The 17,636-nt window shown below is 37.1% G+C and overlaps 3 protein-coding genes and 1 non-coding gene across 6 annotated transcripts; 3 read left to right on the top strand and 1 right to left on the bottom strand.

Moving 5' to 3' along the window:
• The first annotated feature begins 2,372 nt into the window (after positions 1-2,372).
• On the top strand, positions 2,373-5,916 carry LOC109121846 (uncharacterized). The gene has a single exon (XM_019217381.2). The coding sequence runs from the start codon at positions 3,787-3,789 to the stop codon at positions 5,677-5,679; it is 1,893 nt and encodes a 630-aa protein (XP_019072926.1). The 5' UTR covers positions 2,373-3,786; the 3' UTR covers positions 5,680-5,916.
• LOC132253496 (small nucleolar RNA R21) lies at positions 2,477-2,548 on the top strand. Its single transcript, XR_009465345.1, has one exon. It is a non-coding gene; the product is annotated as a small nucleolar RNA R21 (small nucleolar RNA).
• Positions 5,917-5,983: 67 nt separating the features above from the next.
• On the top strand, positions 5,984-8,894 carry LOC100258950 (probable serine/threonine-protein kinase PBL23). Of its 3 annotated transcripts, none has more exons than XM_019217386.2 (6): positions 5,984-6,114; positions 7,169-7,257; positions 7,331-7,500; positions 7,597-7,786; positions 7,876-8,267; positions 8,369-8,894. In XM_019217386.2, exons 1-6 carry the CDS (start codon positions 6,092-6,094, stop codon positions 8,660-8,662), a joined length of 1,158 nt encoding a protein of 385 aa, XP_019072931.1. In that variant the 5' UTR covers positions 5,984-6,091; the 3' UTR covers positions 8,663-8,894. The 3 variants fall into 3 exon arrangements, with proteins under 3 accessions (XP_019072931.1, XP_059591534.1, XP_019072929.1); XM_059735551.1 differs by adding an exon at positions 6,300-6,344 and having other exon boundaries at positions 7,169-7,500; XM_019217384.1 differs by lacking the exon at positions 5,984-6,114 and having other exon boundaries at positions 6,123-7,257.
• A 96-nt stretch (positions 8,895-8,990) lies between these two features.
• Positions 8,991-15,741, bottom strand: LOC100247015 (microtubule-associated protein TORTIFOLIA1). The gene is made up of 6 exons (XM_010646119.3): positions 14,400-15,741; positions 12,818-13,009; positions 11,848-11,950; positions 11,054-11,766; positions 10,092-10,979; positions 8,991-9,410 (listed from the first exon to the last, which is right to left on the bottom strand). Exons 1-6 carry the CDS (start codon positions 15,120-15,122, stop codon positions 9,213-9,215), a joined length of 2,817 nt encoding a protein of 938 aa, XP_010644421.1. The 5' UTR covers positions 15,123-15,741; the 3' UTR covers positions 8,991-9,212.
• Positions 15,742-17,636: the final 1,895 nt, after the last annotated feature.

The raw sequence follows: 17,636 nt of genomic DNA, 5'->3' as shown, positions 1-17,636 counted from the left end.
TCTTCGTGCTAAATAACGATGTATCAACTCATTGAAAAAGTTATATGAACTTACATTATAAAAACCAGAAGTTTTTACCTAGTGACTAGTCGAGCTATACACTTCAAAGGTAACATGGCATATGGTGCAACTTATCATTTTGATGAGATAATTTTCTTACTACAAAATAGAGAAAAGTAGATTCCAAAAAAAATGATGTAAAATTTCATAGAATTTTTTTTATTATGATACAAGTGAATATGATTTGATATCTTGAAAGGATAATTAACCGGTTGTCAATTAACTAGTACTCCAACAAATAAATTTAAAACACACTTAAACTATGATAGATTTATGTCCCTATAGGACAATTAAACAATACAATAATAGATACCCTCCTTAAGCTTGATAAAATAATTAAAACAAAAGATAATCTCTTGAAAAAACAAATATATATTATAACAACAAATAAATTTAAGATACACTTAAAGTGTGACAAACTTGTTAGTTTGAAGGATGTAATTCCTTAGAAAAGGAAAACACATGAAAAATTTGTGCTCTTCAATTGTCCATAAAAAAATGATTGATTAATCTTTAGTAGCCCTTGAGGAGGTACAAATAAAACAAATAACCCTTAAAGAGATATACATCGAATAAGTAACCCCTAAGAACGTACAAATTGAACAAAAAGGTATAAATACCGAAAAGGATCTCTATGTACATGACATAAGAAAGACAACATCATAATAATTTTATCATTAACAATGCATCCATTTTATTTTGAAATGACCATTGACATCATAAGAAATTATAAAGATTCCAAATCATGGATTGTGTAAGAATATCTACGAAGAAATAAATGGTTAAAATGGAATATGCAATACAAACAAGTTAGATTCGTTGACGAAATGAAATTATTTGGACTTGTATAAACACCAAAAGACATTGAGTTTGTTGAATATAAATGAACCTAAAATATAATATCTGAAGACAAAAATATTTGGATGTCAATGAGTTTTTATACAATAGCGTATTTGAGACAATACAAAAATTATAACCTTAGGTTTCCTAAAGAAACCTCATATCGACTCTTGTAATAGCCTAATCATATTCCTAACTATTAAGATCAATCATCTGTAAAGGATGTAATATGTACTATACATCAATCCATAGATGTGTCAAATACATGAAGCAATCAAGTCCTTGAAGGATTTAAAACGTTGAAGCAAATAAATCCTTGAAGGGGGTATAAGATGTATGGAATACATAATTTGAAACTTCGTAACATAAATTCAAAGAGTTACAAATATTCTTGTATGGATTAAACAATCTAAATGCATGTGGGATAATCATCTTGTAAAAAATGTATAGGATATATATATATATATATATATATATATATATATATATATATTTGTTAATCCATATTCATTAAGAACTCAACAATCAAATTCACAATTATTGTAGCATATGTGGGTGATTTAATTCTCATTAAAACTTCTGAAAAACTCATAAGAACAATTGACTATTTAAAAGCGGAATTTAAAATAAAAAATATTGAAAAAACAAAAATTTTTCCTAACATGTAAAATGATTATTTTTCAAATAAACTGTTAGTTTATCGAACAACATATATAGAGAAAGTCTTAAAACACTTTCATATGACACAAATCATATCATTAAGTTTTCCCATAATTGTCTGTTCACTTGAAGTGAACAAAAGACTTGTTTCAAATTTGTTATTAAATATGAAAATTAATTTAATTCTTTTTATTACCACTCATCCATCCAATTATTAATATATATTTCATTATCCTTTAAAATGCATAGGGTGTTTGATTAACTTTTAGTTTGACTAGCCAAATTGAAATTAGATTAAAATTAATCAAAATTTGGATTGTTAGGTTATGTTGATTTTTTTTAATAGTCAATTATTTGCGCTTTCATCATTAGATGAACACAAATTGATCATAGAATTTTGATTTAAATAATATTATTTTTTAAAACTAACAATCTATAAAATATTTATAAAAAAATATTATATTTTTAAATCTTTTTTTCAAATAAAATTATTTTTTGAAATAGAATTTTAATATAAGTATAATTTATATTAAAAACTTTAAATTATTATTCTTTTTAAAAAAATCATAACGAAGTCTATTCATAGAAATTTTTTTAAACAAGCGAACACCCACAAATTGGTGTGAAAATAACCAACTCATCAATGGAGAGCAAGTTGAAATATTGAAACAACTAAGGGTCAATCTGTACTTATCAAAATATTCAAGGGTCAATATGCAAATACCCCTTCTTCTCTTTCCTAATATCAGCCTCAATAACCCTCCAAAAACCCTTTCCCCTCCTCCTTCCCCTTCCTTATCACAGTGGCTCTTTCTTCATACCCAACTGATTTGGGTCTCATTTTCATCTATGATCTCATTTTGACCTTGCTGTTGATATTGTGGATGTGGGTTTCGATTTATTTCCCTTCTTTTTGCATCCCTATGAAGAATGACTGAAAGTAGTGGCCTGACATCTGTTGATGAATAACACTCAGTTCTGAGGGATGCGATATGCTTTGATTTCGTGTGATTTGGTTAGGATATGATGTGTTTTTTGTTCCCAACTATTTGTTGTCCTTTGTTTTCAACTGGGTTCAAGAGTAGAATTCCTGAAAAGCAATTTTTTTCTTTTGGGCAGCCCTGTGATGAATTCTATTCAAAGTAAAAGTAGTACCTTAAACAACATTGTGGATGATAGGGTCTGAGGGAAACCTTTTTGTTTCTTTTTTTAAAGATTTGACTGGTTTTTTTCAAGGGAATTTGGGGGATTTTGTTTTGCCATGCCTATGAAGATTTTTATGTAAAATAAGAGTAGTGGGCTGGTGCTTGGTCTATGCAAAAATGAAGTGTAATAGCTTTTATCTGTCAGGGTGCCCTGCAACTACTTCCCAATGGGCTGAGAGACACTATGTAAAAAAGAGAAATCAAAATCCTGACCTTATAAGTAAATTAATCATGGTAATGAACAAGAAGTAAAAGGGATGATTTGAAGCTCCAAACTTCACTTGAATTTCCTTACAAGACCAAGGAACAGATACTTCAAATTTAAAGCTAAGATGATGATGAGCCAATTATGGGATTTTTCTTCAGCCACTTGTGGGATTATCAATGAATTTACAGGAAATGGGTCTGGTTTACCTGTGACCTACCTCTTTACCAATCTAGTTAATTAAATCAACTCAGTAGAGTTTGAAATTCAAATGGAATGTTCATGGAAATAACATAGGTGCAAGAAAGAAATACCCTCCTAAAGTTGGTGCTTAGGCACAGAAAACAATACTATTTATGTTCCCCCAACTAACCCCTCCTAATTCTTAGTGTCTCAGGGCCTAAAAGGCCTAAAAATTGAAGCAACTTTATGTTTCATGCAATCCCAGGCGGCAGTGACAGGAAGATAGAAATGGTATTGCTATGGGCTTTAGTGCTGTGTACCTGTCCTGAGACTTAAAGGCTTGCCAGGCCTTTACAGGTGGAGACACCACAGTTTATGCAGAAAACACCCCAAACTGGTATATTACTCCTTTTTGATGATTTGGATGGGACAGTGTCAGAGACACAATACTGGCGTTTCGTCTTCTTATGCTTTGCAGATATGAGAGAGAAACCCAGTACAGATAGAGCCTTTATGATTCTTTGGACATGATATAAATTGTGAATGGGTTTTGACCCCTTCCCCAAGTTAGGTCTATCTCTGTTTATGTGTAAGAGGTTGATGGGCCCTTGAACCAGAGAGACCTGTGAGAAAATGGCAGGAGAACAACCAGAGACCATTGTGGAGGAAAGAGAAGAATTCATGGTCCCACTCACTACTGATCCAAACCCAACTCTCAGAACTGCCCATTTCCTCAAACCTTCTCTGGCTTCCATCAACCAACAGCCTCTCTTCAAACCTCCTTCTCTTTCCTCTCCACTGACTGATTTTGAACCTGGTGAATGGCCGTTGAAGCTGGTTTTCACTGGGTGGATAGACCCACAAAAGAATTGGAAAACTTGGGTTGATCAAATGCATCCTCAACACCAATCTACATGGAGGAAAGCTGGAATTAATGAAGCAATCATGTGTTCTACTTACAAAACCCGAAGAAACCATGATCTGTTTTGGGGCCTTGCAGAGAGGTGGTGTCCTTCCACCAACTCATTCATCTTTCCTTGGGGTGAAACTACAATCACACTGGAGGATATCATAGTTTTGGGGGGTTTCTCTGTTATAGGTGAGCCTGTTTCCAAGCCTCTCGAAACAACTGAGTTGATGAAACTTGAAGAAAACCTATTGAAATTGCTAACACAGTTAAAGAAAACCTTGAAGTCCTGCCACCAGGAATGGATGAAGCGATTCATGGGTAAGGGCAGTGAATTGGAGCACATAGCCTTTCTTTTCCTGTGGTTATCAAGGTATGTCTTCGGCCAAAAGTTTCCAAATACTATTGGTGGGAATCTACTGTCTGTGGCAATCCATCTAGCTCGTGGCACCCGACTTGCGCTTGGGCCTGCAGTTCTTGCTAGCATTTACAGAGACTTGAGTTTGTTGAAGGAAACAATTATAGCTTCAACAGAATTACGGATGGATGGAAGTGATGGTGATATTTTATCACTCACTCTCCAGGCTCCTCTTCGCCTGGTTCAGGTTTGGGCTTGGGAGAGGTTTCCTGGGCTGCGGCCAGAGCCTAATGCCATGAATCATGGTGAGCCAAGAATAGCCCGGTGGCATGGATTGAAAAGGTTGAAAATTGAGAATGTGAGGATGGTTTTAGACTCTGCTCAAGACTGTTTTCAATGGCGGCCTTATGCCACCACAGTGAGCAATTGGTCTTTCCCCAAGTTTTACATTGAAAAAGAAGAGTGGATGGTGGTTGATTCTTATTTGGATCAAGAATTGCAATCATTTGCTCAATGCCTAAGGGTCTGTGAGCTGGTTGGAATAGACTGTATAGAACTGTATCTCCCTCATCGCGTAGCAATGCAATTTGGAATTGATCAAGATCTTCCATGTACTGTCACTAAATCCCATGAGAGTCCTGAAACTGCCTGGAGTAACTACGGTAAGCCGATTTGGAATGCGAAGTTGTATGTTCCATCTCGACTCTTTGAGGGCGATGTTACCACCCAATACTTGTCATGGTGGAAGCAGTCCACTTGGCCTTCACAAGCTGCCTTTACGGGTGTCATAAGGCAGCCAAGAAGTTTGCGGAGAAGTAGAAGATCTCTATGGGGTTCAACAGTTAAGAAAGAGGTTGATGATAATGCTGAGGTTCCTCCTGGTTTTCTTCATAAATACAATATGGTGTACCCCAGGACTTCTGAAAGCTATCTCAGGAGTTCAAAAGGAAAGAAAGGAGATAATGATGGCGATGTTCCTCCTGGTTTTGGCCACAGAAGCAACCTGATACATCAGATAGAAAAAACTATGCAGAATGAAGCTGTGCCCAGAGGTTCAGAGGGAGCTGCTGAAGCTGCTAATGAGAGTGATGTTTATAATACTCCAAAAATGAATGATAATGAAGGACAGAACAGAAGCTACAAAGCAGTTGAGATTCCTGGACTGGAACTTGAAGCTCGTATTAGCAGGCTTGAAAGAGTGATTGCTGAGCTGAAAGCAGAAAGATTGGCTGCACGTTTGACTAGCATCACAAAGCAATAGTTAACATGGTTACAGATGATAATCATGTACAGATCTTGGTAGGTTTCCTGTATTCAACAGAAAATATTAGTGTTCAACATGATAGTAGGGGAAAAATATTCAATAGCAACAAAACCATCCCGATTTCTGCTTTTACAACTGTGGCTAGATTTTACCAGAAGAAGCTTTGAATTGTATTGTGAGATTGACTGTCATTCAGCCTCTTCTTTAATCATTTCTTATGATCTTAAGTTACATCCAGCACAGAACATCCACTACATATTTCATTTCCTTTTTTGTTTTGGTTTCTGGTTTTCAAGGCTGGTGAGGAGCAGTGGGAGAGACTGTGAATGTATCCAACTGAGTGAGAAGACTGAGCAGAGAAAAGAAGCTGATTAAGGTGTCGTGCCATTGCTAGACAAGGGAAAAAAGGATGGGCATGAAGATTAGAGCCAGGTAATAAACTATGCTAGTGTTTATATGATTTTCTGTTTTCCTTTTTTGCTTATTTTCCCAGTAAAACATGCAGATTTGGTCTTAGCCATTCAACTTGTGTTGGGATTCTTGTTTTGTGAATCACGGTAATGTTGTAGGGATCCATGGAATGGAATGACTCACAAATCCATTATCCATATATGCAGAAGCCAAGGTTGTGGTGAATGAGCCATGGCTGCATAAGGCAGAAGGTGAAGTCCTAGCCATCAATGTTGAGTAGCGACCCGTTGAATGTTTTGGAACTGGAACACTATGTCTTGATGTCTATGGGACTCCTTACATGATTTGATGATCATACTCCTTTTTCAGAATAATTACAAAGCATTTTGTACCAAATCTTTTTCCTAAAATTGAATGCTGTGAGTTAAATTTTGCAGTCATGGGGGCTGGAGGATTTTTCATATTGATCGATTAATAGAGATCCTTTTTGGCACAAATCTAAAAAAAATCATAGGAACATGGGGAGAGAAAAACAGAGAATACATGCCCATTGGTCCTAAATATCTTCTGAAACTAGTTGTTAAGAGAGAAATAAACCCATTTGCCTTTGACTAATTATTCAAAATTCAGTTAGAGAGGATTTGAACCTCTTTGGCTTTAACTAATTTTTGAAAAATCCGGTAGAGAGAAAGAGAGGTAGTTATGGAATGTTGGTTTCTGAATATAGCAAAGTTGACTACTTCAATTGCCTCTCCGGATTGAATGGGTTTGGAGGGAAATAATGAAGCAAAACAAGTATGGTGGGAAATCTTTTGTTTCCTGCGGGGCCAAAAAAGATCTGGTTCTTTCCATAGCCAAGGTTTTTGGTTTCTCAGCCAACCTAGTCTCTGAATTGGACCCCTCTTCTTGGTCTTTGAATTGAATTCTACAAAATAGGAATTATTGTGAATGTTAACAGACCCTTGAAGATTCAGGTGGAGGCTGTGATGGTTGTTTTGAGTCTGCATTTCATTGGACTGAAGGAAGCAGAGGGAAGAAAAATGAACTGCTTTTCATGTTGTATGTCGGATAACAGGATCGCGAGGAGGTCATTCAAGAAGAGCATTAGGGATTACAAGTTGGTGAAGAGCATAGGTTCATTTGCTAACATCTCCTTCAAATCTGGTAAAGTTCTATCTTTCAAAGTACAGATTGCCCAATTTGAATCTCTTCCCATATCTCATCATGATTCATGCAGCGAGCAGCAAGAGGAGGTACATAACAAAAATTGGACAGGGAAATCTTTCTACCCGGATTTTCACTTTTCGCGAGCTATGTTCTGCAACTAAGAACTTCAAACGTGAATGTTTGCTGGGAGAAGGCGGTTTTGGGAGGGTGTACAAAGGCTACATTGACAACCCAAGCCAAGTACTACTGCTATCCTTTTAAATATTCTCAGAAGAAGATGAGAGATGTTTCTGAAAGCTGACCTTATGGTTTTAATTTTTTGTTCATCTCACTCAGGCTGTTGCTGTTAAGCAACTGGACAGGAATGGATTCCAAGGAAACCGAGAATTCCTCGTGGAGGTTCTGATGTTGAGTCTCCTCCACCATCCCAATCTTGTCAATTTGGTTGGATATTGCGCGGATGGTGATCAAAGGATTTTAGTGTATGAGTACATGGCCAATGGTTCCTTGGAGGATCACCTTCTTGGTATGCCCCAAACTGCTTTTGCTTTTCTCTGCTATATCTTGGTAATGGTTTCTCATGCGTAGAGTGACAGTAGAAACTCCGGTTTCCAGGTTTATCACAAAATAGGAAACCTCTGGATTGGATCACCAGGATGAGAATTGCTGAAGGAGCAGCAAGAGGACTTGAACACTTGCATGAAACAGCCAACCCTCCAGTAATTTACAGAGACTTCAAAGCATCAAACATACTGTTGGATGAGGACTTCAATCCAAAGCTCTCAGATTTTGGACTTGCCAAGGTAGGTCCAACTGGGGATAACACCCATGTCTCCACCAGGGTGATGGGGACATACGGCTATTGTGCACCAGAGTATGCCCTCACAGGCCGGTTGACTACAATGTCCGATGTATACAGCTTTGGAGTTGTGTTCTTGGAGATCATCACAGGACGGAGGGTTATCGACTATTCAAGACCAAGAAATGAGCAGAATCTAGTTACTTGGGTATGTTTCAATCTTCCCAACCAAGCATGCATTCTCTTCTATAAACGCAACATTGTCCATTAACTTCAAGTACTGAAATTGATCATGTTCCTGATCTGCAGGCACAGCCACTGCTTAAAGACAGAAGAAATTTTAAGTTAATGGCAGACCCTTCGCTTGAAGGAAACTACCCAACAAAGGGTCTCTACCAAGCTATTGCAGTTGCAGCCATGTGTCTCCAAGAGGAGGCCAGTACTCGGCCTTTGATCACTGACGTTGTCATAGCTCTAGCACACTTAGCTGGAAACGACATTGAAGATGAGGGTGCAGAAGAAGACGATGTGGCATCAGATACCGTTGATGGAAACAGTGATGATAGAGGTATTGAGACCGAGGATACACCAGAGGCTCGGTAGGTCAGAGAAACTAGGGTTAGTGAATGAGAAAGATCTTAAGAACTGAAAGCATATTGCAGCTTTGGCCTGCTCTATGAAACCAACCACATTACCATTAGCTCAGTACTTGTTTTTTCTTGATGGATGGTTGGGTGAAAATTTTGCACTCTTTCGTCGTTATAGAGCTTGTATTGTAACAGGTATTTTTAAATGGACGAAGACTGGGAGAGGGTGTTCCTTTCTGTTTATGATATCAACTGCTCATTCCTCAATCAACCCAACTGAAACTAAAATCTCATCTGAAACAAAGCCATATATCTACTGCTAAATGACAGAGGCTGGTGACAGATTAAATCTTAAAGATGGAACACATATTCATTGCCAGCTTCAATCAAATCAAATAATGTTGCAATGCTCAATTTGCATATTTGCTCAAAACCATTTCTGTTCATTTTCGAGTTTCTCAACTTACATATGTGACATATAAGATGTATAAACCCAACCAACCAATAAAAAAAGTCTTAATATGAAATACAATCACACTACCTGATAGGCTATAGTAAGCTAGGGCTTACTTCTCAAGCTGTTGCAGATCAATTCCCCAGGCAGATGCCAACTGCAACAAGAGTTGATCAGGTGTTGCACCTTCCCAGTCCTCAGGTGGGTCTGTTGTTGCAGAAGCTTCATTTAAGTTCAATAAAAGCTCCCTCTTTACTTCTATTGGAATTCCCATGATATCTGGTCCATTTTCCATTACTACATCTACCAACTGGAGAGAAGACAATTAAAATAAAACCAAATGCTAAGGCTCAGACTAATCATCTTTATTTAGAAGTTCCAACATATGTTTCATTTGTATAGAGAAAACAGAGAAAGGTACAGAGTACATAGGAAAGCATTTCAATGCAATGAAAGTAACAACTAATTATGAGGAAAGAGAGTATATGGAGCACTAGACCTCCAATCTCTTAAGGTAGAAAACATAGGTCATGTTTGATACGTTCAAATAGAGAAGGAGAATGGGAAATCAATTTCATTCCCATTCATTAATGTGTTTGGATCATTTTTCAGAATGGGTATGTGTACTTTTTTTGCCGCTTCTAGGCTTTTCTAATACAATCTCTTATTTACCTATCAAAAAAAAAAAGAAAAAAAAGAATGGGTATGAAAATAAAATTTTCATTAGTAAGGAAACCAAATTTCACTCTCTCTAGGATTTTGATTTTGATTCTCATCCTATTTCCATTCCAATTCCAAAATACCAAATGCATTGTCTTCCTATTATTTTTCCAGCAGAAGCAAGAGTAAAGATCATATGCTAAACAAGAAAATCCATAATTTTAGAGGACTTATGATATTACTTTTATGGTCTGAATCATTTAGAAGGAATAAATTTCACAGAATGCAAATAAAGCAGTTGAAAAAGAACTAAAAATTGAGAAAAACATACCTGTTGAATCCAAGACAAACAGATATCAAATAAATTCTGCTCCAACAAAAACTGCCCAACGGCATGCAAAATCTCACTTGCTACATCATTTGAGAGTTGATCAATTACAGGGCCTGATCTGTCCATTAGCTTCACAAGCAAAAGGTCATCCCCTGTAGACAAAACTTCGGCATAAGCTGAATCCATATCGCCCACATGAAGTGCATCCATTGCATTGCTCCAAGAAGTCCAGACTGGATCCCGCTCTGGCACAACATTGTCATCTCCCATAGCTTCTGCAGTCAATTCAGGCATAGCTACTCTTGCAGTTCGAGTTGCTCCACTATCTTCCCCAGCCACCCGAATTGCTTCTAGAGTAGCTTCATCTTTTGAAGCTTGCCAGACACTTCTTGCAGAAGGGCCCTCACCAAACCTAACAGGTGCAGCACCTTTATCCCAAGCCCTCCTGTTACCAACCTGATCACTCTCATGTTCAGCTTTTGGTGATCTACCATCTACAGGACCACTCACCAGAGCTCTCCTAGAGCCCATTTGCCCATTTTTGGGAGCACCATATGTTGGAAAATCCCAGGCCTCAGCCATGTCTGATCTCCATGGAGGGCCCCTGCCCCTCATACCTGAAGCAATTCCATCTGAAGGGCCAAATCTTTCCCCAAATGGAATTCGTCCATCACTGCCCCTTCCTAACTTGGCACTTGAGTAATCAGGGTAGCCATTATACTTGCCTAAAGACCTATTGGAGGATCCCTCAAATCCCACCATAAAATTACCACCTCTCCTACCTGATGATATTGACAAATCCCGTGCCATGTCTTCAACAACTCTCTCAAGGCCCCGTACTCTGTTCTCTAAAGTCACCATGCTATCATGAGACCCACCCATGAAATCCTGCCATATAAATATATCGTGAACTAAAATCAGATTTGGAAACCATTTCTTTAATCCAAATTAATTGAACATACCTGCAACATATTCATCAGATGAGCTTGTTGCCTCTCCAGTTGCAATAGTTGTCTCTGTATAGCTAACCAATTTCCTTTGTTATTCATGAAAGATCCCTCAGATTGGACATCAGTTTTGGAAAAACCCACACGACTACCAGATGACTCCCTTTGGTTTATATCAATCCTGTCATCAATATCAAATGCTCTTGTTCTAGAGTCTTTTCCATTTACTCTCTCATCAGCCCATTTATCCCGTGCAACTTCATCAAAATCTCGTTGTTTAGAAAACAAGCCAGCATTTCCTCTCTCTGCATTACGATATTTAATGTTGACAGATCCATGAACATCATCAGGCTCCATGAGATTTGACCTTCCCCTTAAATCTGCATCATTTGGTTCTGATTCTTCTTCATTGTGTGAGTTTGCAGAATTAAGACATCTACGAGGGACAACAACTTCTACAGGCAAATCATCAGAACCCCTCGTTTCAAGTTTCTGGAAAAATTCTGGGTTCAACTCTTTGTCAGTTAAGGCAGCAGGTACTTTCTTCTTTAATATCCCTACTGCTTTGTCTGGAATGCTACCACCCTTAGTTTTGGAAACAGAATCATTAGCAGGGGAAGAACCATTAGATGAATCCTTCCCTGATGCTTCTGCTTTTCTCTCTCCAGGATTCGAAACTTTTGGGCCATTCTTGTCAGAAAACTCAGCTGGCTCTGAATTTTCACCATCTGAAGCATTAAGAAAGTAATAGAACAGGATTAGATAATTGAAAAAAGAAAAAAGAAAAGAAATATTACTTCTGCCTTTACCATGAGATGTAGCTTTCTGATCATCTGAAACCCCATCTCCTTTTCCTGCAACTTTCTTCCATAGCTGCAGTGCTTCAGTCATGCTATCTCTCACAGGCTTTATCTGAAAAAGTAGTTAAAAAATTCATACATGAGCATCCAAACATGAGTAAGATATCAAAGCAAAAAAATTATGATCAGTGTTTAATGGAACCTAATACATAAAAATATCATGAATACATAACCGCTAAAGAGGACTAGCACAAGTGAAAGTAATGACTATTAGGAGATGGACTTCAAACAAGTTAAATATGCTTCCTGAGAAGCTTTCAATGTTGCACCAAGGACAATGGTATGTCCCACTGTAACTCTATTCATGTGTAAGTCACAACCCAATATTTGTTTTTAATGTTCCACTGCTCCTATATACTGTGATTTATTGGGTTTAAATTCTCAAGTTTCATCAGCTTTGGTACTGTTAGCTTGAAACTTAGATTTCTGCTATAATACTGACTCTATCTATAAAAAAAAAAAATGCTATGATACCAACTCCACTTCTGAGTGTGAGAGATTGAATTACATAATTGTACACTGCATGTATTTTTGCATTTGACATTAACTTTTATAATATTAAAGTCCCTACTATTGTTGCCTTTCCGAAAGGGTGGCAGCTCTGGGTTAGATTCTCTTGAAATTATTAGATCTGCGCAGCGTGAGTGTCCATTACAAACACAAGGGGTTCAACCCAATGGCCTCAAAATAGGGATGCTATAAACAAAGGGATGAGTGTTTGATGAGTGATGATGTGGCAAAAAGGGCAAAAACTGGGATTGTCGTTGACATGTCAAAAAGGGCAAACACAACTTGTTCCCAGTGACTTCAAGAGTAGGAAAGCTATAAACACGGAGTAAGTGTTTGATAAGTGGTAATATGGCAAAAAGGGTAAAAACTGGGATTCTTGTGCAGAAGAAAAATAAGTTCAAAATGATACCTTGTCAAAGCGGCAAGCCTCAAGTGCTGCCAGTGTAGAAGTAGCTCCATCCATGATCAAGTTGTTTGAATGCATTGCTAAAGTACTTAATGTATCAGCTGCAGCCTTGCGTGTTGCCCAATCAGGACTCCCAAGGCAGTCATGAATGCTTTGCAACACTGCTTCCAAGCTTTGTGGTGCAATTGCTCCTACCTGCAAAAGTTTATAATCCTTTAGAAGTTCTAAATTTGCTTCTTCATTTTTTTGGTGCAAGTAAAATTTATGACCTTTTGCTTGGTATCTCAATTCTCATTCACCACATAATGAACCAACATCAGAGTTATCAAGCATGACAAGGAATGAAAATTAGGAGCGGTTATGAAGTATCAAATAAAGAAATATAAGTTCATATATCTTATGCACAATGGGGAGATATAAAAGAAACAAATAAAAAGTAAACCAAAAACATAAGGATCTACTTTAAGCATAAGAACTTGCTTATGGTTTCAATACAAACATCATATATAAAGCCAGATGAAGCCATCCTTTCATCTCACTCAAATAAAGCTAAACATGTGTCACTAATATCTGATCAAGTTGTTCATACTCATTCGATTAAATTTCACACCACCTCAAAAACTAGAATTCTGTTGAGACCCATACTGAATCTAATTATATCAATATATGCACACACTAAGGAGAAGGAATAAAAGGCCAATAATCTTCTGTCAGACTAATGAGTTAAACAGGAAAGAGGAACAAAAATTTGGACCTTGGGCATTTTCAGATTGGATTCACAGTCCAATCCTTTTGTCACCTGAATTTCTTAGCAATCAAATGGGGAGAAAATTTCAACCAGATCATCAGTTTCAATGAAGTGTCCAAGTTCTCTTGTCTTGCTGCCTTTGCTAATTAAAACAGTGTCTCACTCTCATTACATCTTCAAATTTGACAATTTATTTTTTGTCAAGCACTTTGATTGATCATCAGGTGGACTACCTATTCTTGGTCAGAACAGTTAGCAGACTCCACCCACCCAGGCTAAAGATAGGGCCCCTCTTAGACAGCTCCCCATCGCAATAGACAGTACTCAATAAGCAAAGCTTCCCACTGGTGAGATGATCTGAATGGCCTCTACTCCACCCAACAAGAAGAATCTACCCTTCTCACAGCTCAACTAAACCATGTGCACATATCCCTTTCCCTTGGGGGACAGAGCACAAAGGTGAAAGCAAATTCCGTGAAGCCACATCTAAGAGAGGGGTCAATGTGGAATGGATCACTGAGAGAACCAGATTATCCGGGCTAAGAAGCAGAGCAAAGCTCAAAAAGAACGAGGCACACGTAGGCAGCTAACCAGGTTTGTCCCCCGCTTATTGTCATTTTCTCGTCCTAAGACTTCTTAATAATCAAAGGGAGCAAAAATTTGAACAGTATCATCAAATTTTTCATAATAAATATTATTAGTCTAAGTTCTAGTTCCTTTTCCTGTGATTCCTCAGCAACCAAATTGACCATATATTTCAACCTCACTATCAAAAGTACATTGCAATAACAAGTCAAAAAACAAAAACTCAAGAATAAATCAACCACATGATCGTACCTGAGACAAGCTCCCCACAACAGGCAAAAGTGCAGCCTTTGCTAAGAAATTCGGATTGTTGAGCAATTTGCAGACCCTCGAGCAGAGCTTCTGAAAGGCGCCTACAGGCGGGTCTGATGCGCATTCCACCATCTTAGCCAAGCACATTGCAGCCCCTGATTGAACCCCCTTGTTCTGCTCAATCATTGCCTCAAACAGAGGCTTCACAAAGAGCGAAACTACAGACCCAAGTCCCCCATTGTCACCCCCACCACCATCACCCTTCAAGTACAGGGAAGACAGAGTACCAATGGCGTCGCGGCACGCATCCCGGACACCGGTATCAGAGTCCTTGAGGCGGCGGACAATGTGGGAGATGATTTTGGTAAGGTGGGAGGAGGTGGAATCGGGGTGGGAGGTGCAGAGGAGAGCGAGAAGCCGGAGAGACTCCTTCTTGACTAAGGGTTTGGGATCGGAGGAGGCCTCATAGAGGCAATTGAGGAGGATGGAGACGCCGGAGTCAGTAGAGAGATTCTGGATGAGATTGTGGAGGTCGTCAACGGCGATTTGGTGGGTGTCGCGGTCGGAGAGCTTGGAGAGGGAGGTCAGAATGCGCTGCTTGAGCTCCACCATCGCGAGGTGAGTGGAGACAGAAGAGGATGTTGATCTGACCGAAGACTGAGAAGTTGAAGATGGGTTTGGGGGTTTTGCAGGTTTTGACGATTTGGTTCCTCCTGAAGCCATTGTTGGGGCGATATATACTAAGAGTGGGAGAGAATGTGCGAGTAACACAAATGCTTAGGGGGAGAGATGCAGATTAACCCAAATGTAGACAGAGAGATTGCAAATTAGAGAAGGAGACGCAAACCCAAATGCGGAGAGAGTGAGAGAGAAACTGGGGTTGCAGAGTCGAGAGAAAGTAAGAACGCTTGCAGATTAAAGAGAGAGACTGATGAGATTAACCCAAATGTTTAAGACACAGAAAGAGAAAGAGTACGAAGCAAGGCTTCTAAGAAGAAGATAAAGTGTGATTGCAGAGGAAGGAGAGAAATAGAGAGGTAGTGTGAGAGCAAAGGCAAGAGAGAACGAGGCGTCACCCACCATCCGAAAGGAAAATCAAGGCTACCATTTCGCAGTCACACCCACATTCAGATCTCCAAGACCCATAACAGTACAGTAGTAATTCAAAAAAAAAAATTGTTTAATTTTTGAAAATTGAGATCTGGGTCTCAAACATCGAATTAGATAGATCCAGATTCATACTTAGACGGGTCATAGTAGGCTATTGGACACTTCAATTTTGTCCATTCTGTGGGTTGTGGCCCCTGTGGGTGACTGGTCATTTCCTCTTCATTCTTCATTTCATATATCCCAAAAAAAAAACCCCAAATGTTATTCATATCCAAACTAAACTATAAAACGTCAACCCTTCTCTGATCTTCACAGCAAATAATAATGATAACAAATTTTTTAACCCACAAAAATCAGTTTTTGAGAATTTATTATGAAAATAAATTATTTTTTTTGGCAAATTTTAAAGATTCTTAGTCATTTTTATATATATTTTTTTGAGTAAAAAAATAAAAATATAAAAAATTAAATCAAATTAATCTAAATATGGAGTCAAATTAAATCACACTTTTGAATATCACATGGAAAGGGTTATCTTTGTTGAACTTTTTTTTAAAAAAAAAAAAAAATTATTCATTTAAAAATACTTTGAAACCAATTGGAATTTACTTTGGAAGGAAGGAGACTCATTGCTCAACTTTCCACGTCTATGGGACTTGGGCCTCTTTGGATATAAAGGAGCAAATGGGACCTCTAATAATGATGTATATTCTCTTTGATAAGTTAGATTGGAAGCTTTAACCTAAATCAATCCCATTTTACAACTATTTTACAAATTTGGATCTTGTTATTATTATTAATTTATTATTGATTCGTAGTTAAATCTTAAATCTTAAATCTTAAATCCTAAATAGGAAATTTTCTCAGTTACAAGATGTTTATTATAACATGACTGATGTAAAATAAGTCAAGTATATCAAGCAATTATTCTCTTTTAAAATCCTAACAAATATGCAATTATGAAGTTAGTTTCCTTTTAACGAGGGTTGGAGGTTTTTTGATTTCATGCCAATGAGATGAGTGATACAATATTTTCCATGCCTCTTGAGAATTGCATATAGCATTTGGGAGCATGTTTGATTTCACATTTAGAGTGTGAAAAAGGCATGCCAAGACTAACCCTATTTTTCTTTAAAAATAGGGTTTGATTTTCATTATTTCTCGGCATCATATTGAAAAATAATCCTCAATCATAAAGTCTTATATGTTCAGAAGGTTGCATTCTTGATCTATATTTCATCATTTACTTGTATGATTTAGATTATAAATTTAAATGAAAAAAATAATAATATTGATATGTTGGAGGGAGCTGAATTTGAATAAGATTTTTCTTAATCTTGGATGGATGATGGTAGGATTTTGTGAGCTATGAAAAAACAAGAGATTTTGTTTTTCTGCGACAAACATTCCAACTTTTTCGAGTCATGCGTGTATTTGTTAACGGGACTAAGAAACTGTCTTTTTTTTTTCTTTATCAGCAATAACAAAAATCAAATTAACCATTTATAAAATTTAATATTACTCTCTTATCAATAGTAAATTATAAATAACACTTTGGATAAAAATTAATTTTTGAAAAGATGATTTAAAAAAAAAATTGAATAAGAGCAAAATGAATTAAATATTTTACAATGAGTTTATATATATATATATATATATATTGTTAAGAAGTTTCATTTCCATGTGTAGGAATATCATAATTACCTATATGCAAACACTAAGTTTCATTGTATTTTAAAGAATTGTAAAACCAAGTAGGGCTAAACAAATTTATACATCAAAAGTCGAAAATTGATTTTAATATCATTTGTAACGATTTATACTCAACTGGTATCTATATTATTTACTTTAAATTCAAAAGAGTTTTTATGACTTTAAAACATATTTATAAGATTAAGAGTAGTCTGTACATATATAACATTACAAAATTTATCCTCAATTTGACGTGGAACATCATAATTAAGCTCATAACGGATACTATGATGTTTTACATCATATAAAATAGAAAGTTCTTTACACTATATATGCATGAACTTCTCTTAATTTTGTAAACGAGTTTTAAAGCCATGAAGACGGAACAAATGTGTAAGAGTCGATCCCCTACTCCAACCCGTGTGTGAGGATTTA

This window comes from Vitis vinifera, chromosome 19, assembly GCF_030704535.1.
Source record: "Vitis vinifera cultivar Pinot Noir 40024 chromosome 19, ASM3070453v1".
Lineage (NCBI taxonomy): Eukaryota > Viridiplantae > Streptophyta > Magnoliopsida > Vitales > Vitaceae > Vitis > Vitis vinifera.
This window is presented reverse-complemented; position numbering and strand designations above follow the sequence as displayed.

What these genes read in the sequence shown, in the direction of transcription:
- LOC109121846 (XM_019217381.2), top strand. Translation starts at nt 3,787, where the DNA reads ATGGCAGGAGAACAACCAGAGACCATTGTGGAGGAAAGAGAAGAATTC.
- LOC100258950 (XM_019217384.1), top strand. Translation starts at nt 7,080, where the DNA reads ATGGTTGTTTTGAGTCTGCATTTCATTGGACTGAAGGAAGCAGAGGGA. An exon ending in TAACATCTCCTTCAAATCTG is followed by an intron (nt 7,258 to 7,330) that starts GTAAAGTTCTAT and finishes TGATTCATGCAG; the next exon opens with CGAGCAGCAAGAGGAGGTAC. An exon ending in CTTGGAGGATCACCTTCTTG is followed by an intron (nt 7,787 to 7,875) that starts GTATGCCCCAAA and finishes TCCGGTTTCCAG; the next exon opens with GTTTATCACAAAATAGGAAA.
- LOC100247015 (XM_010646119.3), bottom strand. Translation starts at nt 15,122, where the DNA reads ATGGCTTCAGGAGGAACCAAATCGTCAAAACCTGCAAAACCCCCAAAC. An exon ending in AGGCTTGCCGCTTTGACAAG is followed by an intron (nt 11,951 to 12,817) that starts GTATCATTTTGA and finishes CTACTTTTTCAG; the next exon opens with ATAAAGCCTGTGAGAGATAG. An exon ending in ATCTGATGAATATGTTGCAG is followed by an intron (nt 10,980 to 11,053) that starts GTATGTTCAATT and finishes TTTATATGGCAG; the next exon opens with GATTTCATGGGTGGGTCTCA.